The 12,544-nt window shown below is 41.5% G+C and overlaps 1 protein-coding gene across 3 annotated transcripts in view; it reads left to right on the top strand.

Annotated features, from left to right (window-relative positions):
* ENOX1 (ecto-NOX disulfide-thiol exchanger 1) overlaps nucleotides 1-12,544 on the top strand; it is a 370,285-nt gene that overhangs the window by 214,246 nt on the left and 143,495 nt on the right. For all 3 annotated transcript variants that reach the window (XM_021375265.1, XM_021375256.1, XM_021375246.1), the window contains 2 exons: nucleotides 9,719-9,854; nucleotides 10,668-10,805. In XM_021375265.1, the coding sequence (XP_021230940.1) occupies nucleotides 9,845-9,854; nucleotides 10,668-10,805 (148 nt within the window). In that variant the 5' untranslated portion in view covers nucleotides 9,719-9,844. The remainder of the gene's footprint in view (nucleotides 1-9,718; nucleotides 9,855-10,667; nucleotides 10,806-12,544) is intronic.

Genomic DNA, 12,544 nt, shown 5'->3' with positions numbered 1-12,544 from the left:
GGCTGAGCTAGCAGGAGGGAGGGCTTTTAGAATCATTGTACGCAGCGTGATCTGCATCTGGAGCCCCATCTGCCCCCACCCAGGGCAGCCTGTTACAAGGGAAAAAAGTCCCAGTGCAGTTTTTTGTTGCCTGATTCTAGCACAGTCACTGTTGTTCTCCTGATCCTACCTCATGTTACACATGGGATTGACTCTCCCTCAGTGGAAGAAGAAGAAAGTGTCCAAGTGTCCTGTGAAGAAGAGCACACAGATGGAGTACGTGATATACCTGTTTGCAGCCTTGTAGTAACTTTGTGATCCTATACATAATTGTTCAGAAAATGCACAGAAGATTCTTGGCTCCACTTTGCAATGTAATTCAGCTTCTGCTGAAAGCTGATGGGTATGAGGAAGCACAAAGAGGATGGAAGCTCTTCTGTATCCTGTGAGAAGTGGAAAACCTCAGTTCATCTCATTTACTCACAACAACCAGGCTGGGAGAAGCAAAAGAGTGGAGGGAAACTGCATGCAGCTGTTGTCACCATCTACTCAATGGGAGGAGCTTCCCCAAAGCAAAGGGTAAAGAAAGCCATTTGCTGTCTGGTTGAGGCTGACATCCAGAAATAAGGGTCCCTGGTAGCTGAGTGGGGTGTGTGATCATACTGGTCTTTAAGATGGTAGCTGCAAGGCACAAAGAAGTTAAGTGTTGGGGAAAGAAATAGGGCTGAGGAGGCACAATTGTTTGGAAGTAGGAAGAAAAGGGCCAGAATGAATTCTCTCTCCAGAGATCAGGCAGATGTAGGACAACACAGTAGTAGGAAGTGTGTATGAGTGGGCAGTTCCCGTTGTCAAACACTGATAGTCATGTGTTGGCATATTCACTGGGGATGGGCAGGAAGAAAAAATCAGAAGCAAAGTCATCTCTCTCTCTAAATAGATGTATGTGTCTATATCTGGGGACATTCTCATGTTTAATGCTTACTGACTCATGATTTCTGTTCTCCTGATGCTCACTTGTGCTGGACTTACCAACCATGGAAGGATGGGAGCAGGAGCTGTGTCCCTTGGGGCTGAGTCCTGCTTGACCCAGATCCTCTAATCCCATTGGTGTTTGACCAGTGGGTTTCTGAAGCAAATGTCCATACTCAAAGCTAAAGTGTAAGTTTCTAGACAAAAAGGGAGAGGCGCATCTCTGAAGTGTGCTTCATTGCCTGATAAGGTAGGTGTCTGAATGAGGCCACCTGCTTCTCCAATTGGTGATGTCAGGAAAGTTCAGATATAGACATCTGTATAGATGTGAGCTTAATCCTTCCTTCTGTCACTGAAACAGGACAGTATAATAGACCATACTGATTCTTGGTAGTGAAGAGAGATTTGGATGAGGGAATGGCCCATGGCAGAATCGGGCAAGAAATGTGCCTTTGTTGTAAGCAAAGCATGAACAAAATGGGTGGAAACAAATAAAAACAAAAAATCAAGGAAAAGCAAAGAGGAAAGTTCTGAGGTAAATGGAGAAGAACAGGCGACACACAAAGAGGAGTGGAAGGAATACAAGATAAATGAGACCAGGGAGCATGCTACCAATTCAGAGCTTACAGTTGGAAAAAAAAATTGTGAGTGTGATGTGCTAAGTGGTGGTGGCTGCTTTTGGAGAGAGGAAAGATATAGTTTGATAGAAGAGATAGTGAGTTTTTCTTGTAAGCAGAATTTATCACCAGAAACCTTGAATTAGAACTAACAAAACAAGCCTAAACCTCTCCTCCAGTGTTTCTCTTAGCAGCTGTCACTGAGGGAATATGTGGTGGTCTTACATAAGATACTGATTGCTTTATTATGCTGTAAAAAAGTGCTCTGCAGGTCACTCCAGGCACTTCAGCAAGCGCATTCAGACGTTACCTTTTGTCACAATTAGGTACAACAATAAAAGCATATTTTAAAAATATGAAAATGCTTTGACTGACAAGGATATTTTTTTCCCATGAAACTGCTTAAGAAGACAGGAGTTCAATTATACTGCCTGTGAAGAAAAAGAAAAATGAATGTGTTTAGAAACTTTTAAAAAGTTACTTAAAATAGATTTTCCATACATAATGTTGCCATATGAAACTCAACTGTCTTCTGGTCTTCTCGGGCTTGGAGAGCAGCATGTTTTCATTTAGAAATTCAGTATCAAGGCTCTCCTTTCTCACTCTGGTGGACTGTGTGATGCCATCCTCAGGGATCTTTCACAGGCAGGGCTTACCCATCAAACTGCGTATTTTCAGCAGGTAGCATGGGAGTAATCTACAGTGTTCTTCCTGGAAGTGCATCCCAGCTTGCTTTGGTCTCTTTTCTTTTTTTCCTCTCTCCTGTCTGAATTTCTTTTTTTACTAAAACATCCGCCTGAAGTAGCACTAGTTAAGCACCAGGTAAGGGTCATCAACTGGTAGAGTGGAAGTGGTGTGTGATGTTTGATGCATTTGTGTAGGTGTTCCCTCAAACCCAAAAAGAGAAGAAATAGCATGTGTAGTGCACATATAATGACTGCTCCAGGTGCCTTGTGGCATCAAGGAGGTATTCCAGGACCTCTCTTGCATCTGGAGAGGAATAACCATATGCTTCAGTACAGGTTAGGGGATGACCTACTGGAGAGGGAAGGACCTGGGTGTTCTGATGGACAGGTTGGCCATGAGCCAGCAGTGGCTAAGAAGGCTAATGTTATCCTGGGGTGCATTAAAAAGAACGTGGCCAGCAGGCCGAGGCAGGTGATCCTCCCCCTCTACTCTGTCCTGGTGAGGCCACATTTAGAATACTGTGTCCAGTTCTGGGCTCCCCAGTTCAAAAAAGACAGGGGTCTCCTAGAGAGAGTCTAGCGAAGGGCCATGAAGATGATACAGGGCCTGGAGCATCTTCCATATGAGGAAAGGCTGAGTAACCTGGGTCTGTTCAGCCTTGAGAAAAGAAGACTAGGGGGGGATCTGATTAATGTTTGTAAATATCTGAAGGGAGGTGGAAAGCAAATGGATGTGGTGAGATTCTTCTTGGTTGTGCATAGCAATAGGACAAGGCCTAAACCTTGAACATAGGAAGTTCCATGCAAACATGCAGATGACTTTTTTACAGTAAGGGTGATGGAGCACTGGAACAGGCTGCCCAGAGAGGTTGTGGAGTCTCATTCTGTGGAGATATTCAAGACTCATCTGGACACCTGCCTGTATGACCTATTACAGAGTACCATCTTTGGCAGAGAGGTTGGACTTGATGATCTCTTGAGGTCCCTTCCAACCCCTGCAATTCTGTGATTTCAGTATTCAGCCTTCCTGCAAAATTGTGAAGTCTGTTTGCTCAAGATGTGCTTTGGGTGCGTTCTCTTCTGGCTGAAGTACAGTGTCATGAACATGATGTTTCTAAAGCAGGTGATAGCTTTTAGTAGAAAATATTATGATACAAGGACTAATTTTAAAATATTGTTGTTAGTAATTAAAATATTTTATTTTCCGTAATAAATTCTTAAAACGCAAAGATGTTAAGGAAGGGTTGATTTTAAATGCAACTGTCCTCTTAAATGTGAAGCAAGTGATTCACATTTTCAAATCATTTTGATAGAGTGAAAGATGGAGGTGCAATCACCAATTCACAATGGCATTTTGTGTTCAAGTAGTAATCAGGCCTGTTTTTGTGATGGCTACACCTGCATTGTGAGCTAGAAAAGTTGCTTTCTTTTTTTCTTCCAGATGATTTCAGTACTGCATATGCTTTTTTTTATCACTTAGCTGGACTTCTATAATGCTTTGCTTAATGTGCCTCCAGATTCTGTTATTTATAGACTTCAGCATATTCAGACTGCAGCTGCTTAAATACACAAAAGAAGAAGTGTGTTTATAACCTGCTAAGACTTTGCTCTGTGATGCTGGTGAAGATCGGGGTTTAGCGTGAAATATTACTGGGTCACCTTCAAGGAGCATTGAGAGAGCACACCTGCTTATCTGGAAGATTTTTGTTTTATTTTTGTCACTACCAATATCTCTCAGTGTTCTGCTTTCCAAGGGAAATCTGGCTTTTGTGCATTCTATGTATTATCTTCAAAAAATGCTGGGGCAGGGGATTTAATAATGCAGCATCTTGGACGAGCTGTTCTTACAGAAAATATTTTGTGCACATTAGCTTTGTTGAATTTAAAGCTGTAAATATATTATTTTCTCAAAGTTGTCATAGTCCTATCGGTATGGCCATGATTTACCCATTAACTGTTTTTCAGTGAAAATTGGTGGAGAGGATCCTTTGTAAACATGTCAAAACATACATATTTGATGTCACATATTGAAAAGTGAAATCTCTTAATGCCACAGTGTATGTTTTATAAGTTTGTAAGATGACAGTGTTGTTTTTTTAGTGGCACAGTCTAGAATGAGCATCGATGTTACAATTTTTTTCACAGTACAAAAGATCTGAAGAATTATGTGAGTGAACACATAACCAGACATCCCATTTAGGTACTAAGGGTAGGACCATGCTGATCGTCGCTGTCTTGTGCCTAATAAAGCTGTTCTTTTAAGGAAAGTGCCAATTTCTGCAAAATCAATCTTTGCTTTCAAAGGGCTCCTGTAAGAGGGAGACTGACAGACAAAGCCAGATAAATAAGGTGACTCCCTGGAAACACTAGAAACCAACTGACCTCTCTCTGACTGAGCTGCAGAAGGCTGAAGAATACATTAGATACCTAAGTTAGGGCTGCATCCCAGAAAATAAGACATTTTCCAAAATGATCTGATACCTCATCTGTTTTATTTATTGAATTGGTAAATACTTTATGCAAGTTTTTGCTTTAAGACTATTTTCCTTCAATTCCTTTAGAAGTTCAGAATTGAGGTGAAGTTTTTTTTAGCTGTTAACATACCACTAACCATGCAAAAAAATGAGACAATTCCTCTTTGTCATATGATACATATGCAACATCATGGGTAAAGCACTGGCACAGGCTGGTGGACACCCCATCCCTGGAGACATTCAAGACCAGGCTGGACGTGGCTCTGAGCACCTGATTGAGCTGTAGGTGTCCCTGTTCACTGCAGTGGAGTTGGACCAGGTGGCCTTTAAAGGTCCCTTCCAACTCAAATGATTCTATGATTCTATGATTCTCTTAAAGTCATCTTTAGAGTCACATTGGAGATGTTCTTTTTTTACATGTGCTTCAGACAGGATGGCCATGGTAAAAACATACCATGCTCATTGCTACTACCCACAGCTTTCTTTATCCAGAGATGGTCAGGAAGATGTGAACAAGGATTCTCATCAAACCCTTGTCTATCTCATATTTATTTTTCTTTCTTCTTTACTGGGGGTCCTGTCAGCATCTGTAGAAGTGAAAACACTGGGAAGATCCAGTACAAACACTTGATGTATTTTAGAAGACAGCAGGTGCTAGCCTGGTAAATGACCTGTAGTTTGACAGGTCAGGTGTAGTGTGACCAATGTTATGGGCACTGTCCTATGAATCACGGTGAGCAGTAACAAATGCTTTGTACGTGTTCTTGTAAGAACTGAAAAACTTGCCTGAAGTAACAAGGTACCTCATTGCTGCTGTCCGTGTGCATTGTCTTGAGAACTGGCACCAATATCATTTAATGTCTTTGCAGCTTGTAGACTCAGGTTTCAAAAGGTTGAAGGCATCAGACTTTTCCTTTAGGAAGGTTTTAGTGGTCACTAAAATGAGACAGAGAGGCAAAATGACTCAAGGTCACCAAGCAGGTTGGTGTCAGAGCCGTACATAGAACCTCCTCCATGCACCCTGTGGCTGCCCGCTCACCCAGTACTCCACATAGCCTCGTTAGCATGGTGCATTTAATCAGCTTCACTCCATGTCGTAATTCATTTTCTGTGGTGTTATGGATATCTAAAGGGTAGGATTTTAACTTAGCAATCTGCTGTGTTATTGAATTAGTTTTATGTTGTGTTAATTTCTTTGTCTCGCAGCATTCATCGCCTGTGATAATTGATGCACAATATATAACCGACTTCTGTATTCATTTGGGTAACTGCATTTAATTGCCTGGTATAAAATATGCGTACTAAGTGCAATCTGCTATGACTGCTATGACTGAGAAGTGCTCATTGGTATGGACTTGAGAGTGCTTTATCTTCCTGACAACCTGTCTGAGGAAAGTCTAAATGTCTCGCACAATCCACCACCCAAGAAACTTGCATTGCGTCTGCAAAAAGAGAAGCCACAAAAAGCATCCCTGGGAATCATTTTACAGTGTTTCGCATTAGAAATTTGTTAATCTCAAGAAGATAAGTTTATATGAATGCCCCTGCCACCTCCAAACTTTAAGCACATGAAAGACTTTATACATTTTCTCCTATGAATGAGGATTATGACTTTATTTGCTTTTTCAGGTTACTCCATGGAGTAGAGTTGCTCCCACGCACATGTGTTTATGAACACAGACTTCTTTTACATATATCTTTGTGTCATGAATTCCCACGGGAGTACTAATGATTTACAGATTAATAAGGCTATCTAAAGATGTGATGTCAGGGAGATGGTGTTGATTAATACCTGATGGATTAATACCTCACAGAGGATGGCTGCATAAACTTGCGCTCTCTTTCTCATTTAATGACTGTCACAGTGATTCCTTTTGTTTTTAAGAAAGCAAGAATCTTCACTAGCAGATGTATTTCCTAGCATATACATCACTTTGTATGACCTAGAGTGTTTGTTTATTTGTTTCTTTGTCTTGTTTTGTTTCCTGCGTCATGAAGAATATAACAGTGTGGTATCTGGGCCATACAAAGAAATGCTGACATTTGCCCAAAGCCAATTTTATTTTAAACATTAATGAAACCCCCTCGTTAGGATTTTCAGAAGTTTCTTAACAAAAGCTAAAAGTTGAGTCTAAATAAGGCGTGGAGTTCCCGTAAGGTTATTTTAGACATATTATGTTGCTCTCTGTTAATGCAATCTGTGAGTTTTTGGTAGAAGAGATCTTCACAATTAGTATTTTTTGCCTTAAGTGAGCTTGTTTTCACAGTCAGGAGGCAGCATTAGTTCTGCCTGCAGCTTGCTGTGTATTATTCATTGTTCATAGGTCCATTTATGCTTGCTATTCTGTTCTCTTCCACTGACAAAATAGCCTGCAGGAGTTGTTGGTTAGACAGGACTGGTTCCACTTAAGGGTCCTCACGTGCACTTTGTGTTTTTTTCCCCTGGTTCAGCCTGCAGTGCATCCAGATGCTGCTGATCAAGCAGCAGCCTTGATGGCCAGGGAGAAAGCAAAGCTGCCCAGAGCCACTGAGGCTATGAGAGTGTGCTCCGAGCAAAGACTGTCGTGGCACACTGGGCAGAGCTGGTGGCATAGTGCAACAGGGGATTCACAAATAAGCCCGCGTTCACGGTGTTATTTTCATTGTCCTCTGCCAGAACTTTAAGAAATGCCTATAGCTTATTCATGAAAATATAACAAAATTTGAAATAGGTGGACAACTTGGTAGAAGGCAAATGCAAAAGAATTCACTTACTAGTTCTCAATAGGCGTGTTTCTCTGATTCTTTATGGACCATTTCCCATATCCCATCTGTGAGAACTAGTACAGCTTCAGTTTGGGTTTGGGGAAAGAGAGTGTGAAGTTTGGCAGCAAACCTTGTAATGTCACCTGACACACACTTAGGCAATAAAAGGCAGTAAAACAGTTGGAAACAACCCAACACCCACATTTTGTCCCTCATCCCAATAATCCATACCTGTATGAGTTGCCTCTGCAGGTCATCTTCTGAAACCATGGAGTAGCAGTCCCACTCTAGCAGTCAGGGGGACACATTATGGGGATAAGAAACTAGCCCACAGCAAGGTATGCATGTATTTCATCACCATATCATCACAGTTCTGGGCAGATCTTTCCTACATCAAGGCACAAGGTCACAAGAGAAAGGCAATGGGGCACCCTGGGCCATGCAAGAGGCAAGCTCTGATCCATGGGTTGCAGATGACCCATCCTAAACAGGGTTGTTCGGCATGTCTTTGTGAATCATGATTCACTGGGGAATGATTAACATGGAGGAAGTTGGATGTACCATGTGAGAAGCATCTTATTGACAAACAACAATTCAGGCAGCTCTAACCTTGAAATAGATTTTTGTAGTCAAAAGTTTATAGTGTGAGTGGAAAGAGCTAAGTACAAATTTAAGGAGCTGAACAGGAGACACCCAGTTTTTAAAACTTGACATAAATCTCGAGTGGTTTGCCAAGAGTAACATAAGCTAATCGCGTTCCCTGCAGAGGACTCTTGTTCAATGTTTTTTGGTGTTTATAGATGTTATTTAGCAGCTAATTTTATCATAAAATTATTTTATGTTCTGTATAATGAATAGTGGAGATCAAATAAGAATTGGAATTGCAAATTCAAATAATAAGAGTTGATAAATATTGACTTTTAAATAGACTCACTGTAGATTTGAACAAAATGCTTCTGGCATATGCTGGTTATTTGAAAATTACAACATACAAAAACAAAAAAAAGAGTTCAGCATTGTCTGATCCTGACTCCTTTTTCACTTTTACAGCTATTAATGTGGTCATGTCCCCATGAAGTGGCTTGTACAGTGCCAGGGAACTGTAATATAAAACTTGCTAGCTTGTACTTTGTGCATGTCATATGAAAAAAGTGTGGGAGGTGCTCAGCTAAAACACAGCATGATCACTTTGTTTCTTTTCTGAAGATGAATTCTTGGGGTTTGCATATGGGAAACCCCATAATTGAGGCCTTTCAGGTACTTTTTAAAAAGACAGTGCAGACGTTGCCACCGAAAGACACCTACCTGGTGTTAATGAATGCCCTAAAGCTTGGTCAGGAGCTGGGCTGTGTCCTCACTGGTACCAAAGGCTGTAGATCAGAGGCCTTTAGGTTTCTGGACAGTCAGGAAAACAGTGCAGCCCCAGTTTGGCCAACAGTTACGTGTAACTAATGCACACAGACCTGACATGAGGATACCTGTGCATTCATCTCGCTGTGTTTCCTCCCCCCGCTGTGAGTGCTGTCAGCTCACAGCTTTGGGTTGCACCTTGTCCTCTCTCCATACTCCCTTACAATCAGCAATGCACCAATGCAGCAAGCTTCACAAACAGCAGCAACAGCAAAAAGTTACCATTATGTAAAATTCGTGGTCTGACAGATACCTGACGGAAGCAGAGCATTTTAGCTGGAAGCAGATGCTCCACTCCCACCTCAAACTCCCTAACTTTTGTGAGGCAAAGATACAGTGCTAGTCAAGGAACCAGCATCATCCTCAGCTCTTCTAAGCTTACATTTCCACATCTCTCTGTGTTCCATTCTGAAAGTCAGCACAGGATTTTTTTTTCTCTTCATTTCAGAACAGGAGACTATTTCCTTGAAACTCGCAACATCAGTTAATTGTTAACAGTTCAAGAAAAAAAATCATATTTTGTCCCTCAAAATACATTCTTTCAGCTGATGCCTTCATGCTGAGGAGGCTGTGTAGCTGCTGATAAGCCCAAATTTGTGAAGAGCCTTTCAGTTGGAGGCGAGCGGTCTGGCAGGTTCCTGCGTGGCACTGTTTGCTCAGTGGGTGAGGATGAGCGTTCACTGAAAATCCCCTCTGAAATGTGTGCAGGGAGCCTGGGGCTGGTGCCCGGTGCGAGTGGGCAGGAGCACTGTTTGTTGGCTTCTCAGAGCCATTTGTCATTCTGCAACTGTGTTCTGGTTGTGGCACACGGTGGCTGATTTTGTCTTTTCTCTTTCAGAGCCTAATGAGCTGTGTGTGGGCCCTGAGTTCGATTACATCCCATCTCAAGATGCTGCTAATACAGTAGCTAATTATTCTTAGCTGAAGAAGTCTAACAGGATCAAAAGGAACTGGTGAAAAAGCAATGGCTGCCGGTAAGTGTCTCAGGTCTGCACAGATCATAAGAAAATATCTATAAGGAGCTGAGTTCACTGTGATGAGGCAGATGCACAAATGTATGACCAGTCCTTGTGTCTGGGGGTTCACCATCAGGAGGGTACCATCCCTTTGCTATCTGACCCTCTGTTCCTTCACCAACCTAGGAACCCATACCTGTGCACAGTCCATTTTGACTGTATGAATGATAATTCTCTTTTGTTTTAAGAACAAAACTTGATGTTTCCTGTAGTGAATCCATTGTCTTTGACTTCTTTTTAGATCAGAGCTAACATATTCTTAAATCCTCTATAAAATTTCATATCATGGAAAGCAGGTTTTTCTTTGACATGTGTTTGGTCCTCAGTTTTCTGACCATTTGCCACAGATTATATATAGTTAAATTATATTAGAGGACTACAGGATAATTCATCCAGTGTAGAAAGGTCTGCAGTACAACCTTCTGCTCAGAGCACAGCTGGCTACAGGGTCAGACCAGTTGCTCAGGGCTTTATCAAGTTTTGGCCCAAAAGCTACAAGGGCTGGTGACTGTACAGCCTGTTCCACTGCTCTACGCCCCTCCTGGTGAAAAAGTTTTCCATATAATCAGCTTGAACCATTCATGTTTCATTCTATGCCTGTTGAATGTTTCCAGTATCCTTATAATTTGCTGTACTATGCCAAGCAGTAAAAAGTGAAAGTTCTGAAAGGTGAACCATAATTAAGAAACAGAAGAGTGGTTGTGATATCTCATTTTCATTGAAGGCTCTGGTTAAAAATGCTGTCATGTTGACGCGTTTCTTCTCCTACAGCAGCTGATGGTTTGGGAAGTATAGCTATAGATACCACACAATTGAACATGTCAGTCACTGATCCAACAGCTTGGGCCACGGCTATGAATAACCTAGGGATGGTTCCAGTAGGTCTAGCTGGACAACAGCTTGTGACAGGTAAGATTTTTTTGTATTAAAGAGATCTGTTGTACCAATCCATGGACTCCTTCCATTCTTTTAAAATATCTGGAATTATTTTTGAGACTATATTTATTTTTCATGTTCTGAAAACACAATCTATGATTAATATTGTATACCGTGTAGTAGTCTCTTCTTGTAGTAGTTGTAAAATCTATATCATATTTTAACCTTGAGGAAAAGCCAAAACTCTTTGGTGAAATCAGACATCGATCCTTGTGCTGGGTCAAGACCAGAGGCCAGGTCACGTAAAATCTGTTTCTTCATTCAAGCAGGATGTCTTGATGTTCTGCCAAGGAACACCATGGTCTGGGACCTCCTGACTAGAGAAAGATTTTGAAGTTATGTTAATTGGGTAGAAAATTATGTAGCCCATTCAGTTCATATGCTCAGTTAATATTAGTAAAGTGAAGCTTTCCCATCAGGTGTACACTTATTTGCTTATGGAGTCATAAACTGAATTTCAAGAGGTTGTTCTTGTTTGATTTTGTTATTTCACTTACCATTTGGGGAAGTGTAGCAGGGAATGAACTCATTCTAAAAACAAAAAAAATAGTATTTTGGAATCAGCAGTGTTTCACAGACACATCCAGGCATCATCAGACTTCACTGCCAACAGTAGAGGCCTAATTGAGTGGGATTAATTAAACTACATTGCTCCTATGAGGTAGAGAAAGATGATTTTTGTATGGGTGGGTGCCCCCCAGACACAAGCCACCAGCCAGACACATGGCAGATCCCCTCTGGAAACTGCATCCTTAGCTTAAGAAGAGCAGTGCAACATCTGGATCAGAGCAGCCTCCTCTCACGTCTGCACTCGTCTGTGTAGATGTGAATGTGGTAAGCCAGATCTAAATCACTGTGTCTGCCTCACCAGGGATGCGAAGCATTTTATTTTGGCCAAATACGTCCCCTTCTGGAACTTGGAACAGCATGAAGCTATGCCAGTTCACAGCTGATGGTCTGGCTCTGAATTACCCATTTTACAGGCGGGTAAACTAAGCTGCACGAATGTTGATTTATAATGAATCAGTCTCAAACAGAGAATTTAGCCACTGGAGGCCATCAACTGATTCTTTAACCCCATTCTTCCGATTAAAGACAACAAGCAGAGCTCTCAGCACCTGCCTCCCATGCTGTCCGTTCCTGTGCCCTCCGGGTAGTGGTGGTGGCTCCTCAACCCATGTACAAGTATCTCAGTTGCATATCCCATGGAATTTGCCCACCTTTTTGTCTTTCTTTCTTCCTCCGTCTCCCCAGTTTTGGTGTAAATTGTGTCCTTGGGTGCACTATGCAATCCCTACAAGGCAGGCTCATCTCCTGTGCAATGCTCTTCCCCATAAGGGAGGATCCCATGGATTTTATTTCATTGCCAGCTCCCTACTGTAATTTCCATAATTTACATATTACGTATTGTAGGAGTGTTGTACAGGTCAGTTGGTATTTGTTCAGCATTTTTAATACAAGAAAGGTGCCATAAGTAATAAATATTAATTAGTGAAGTGCTACCTGCTTTCTCTACAGAAATAGCTTCTGTTTTTCCTTTCCCTTTCCTTTCCTATCCTTTCCTTTCTCTGAGACTCTTGTATTTTTCAAGGTAAATAGGTGCTTTGACATTTCATTATGTTTCCCCATGACTCATAAGTTTTTGACACATTTTCATCATGGCAAATCCATAATTTTCACCACAATTTACCATGAAAAGACTTATAGACTTT

The sequence above is a fragment of the Numida meleagris genome, chromosome 1, assembly GCF_002078875.1.
Source record: "Numida meleagris isolate 19003 breed g44 Domestic line chromosome 1, NumMel1.0, whole genome shotgun sequence".
NCBI lineage: Eukaryota > Metazoa > Chordata > Aves > Galliformes > Numididae > Numida > Numida meleagris.
Note: the sequence above shows the minus strand (reverse complement) of the source record. Positions and strands in the feature narration are given on the sequence as shown.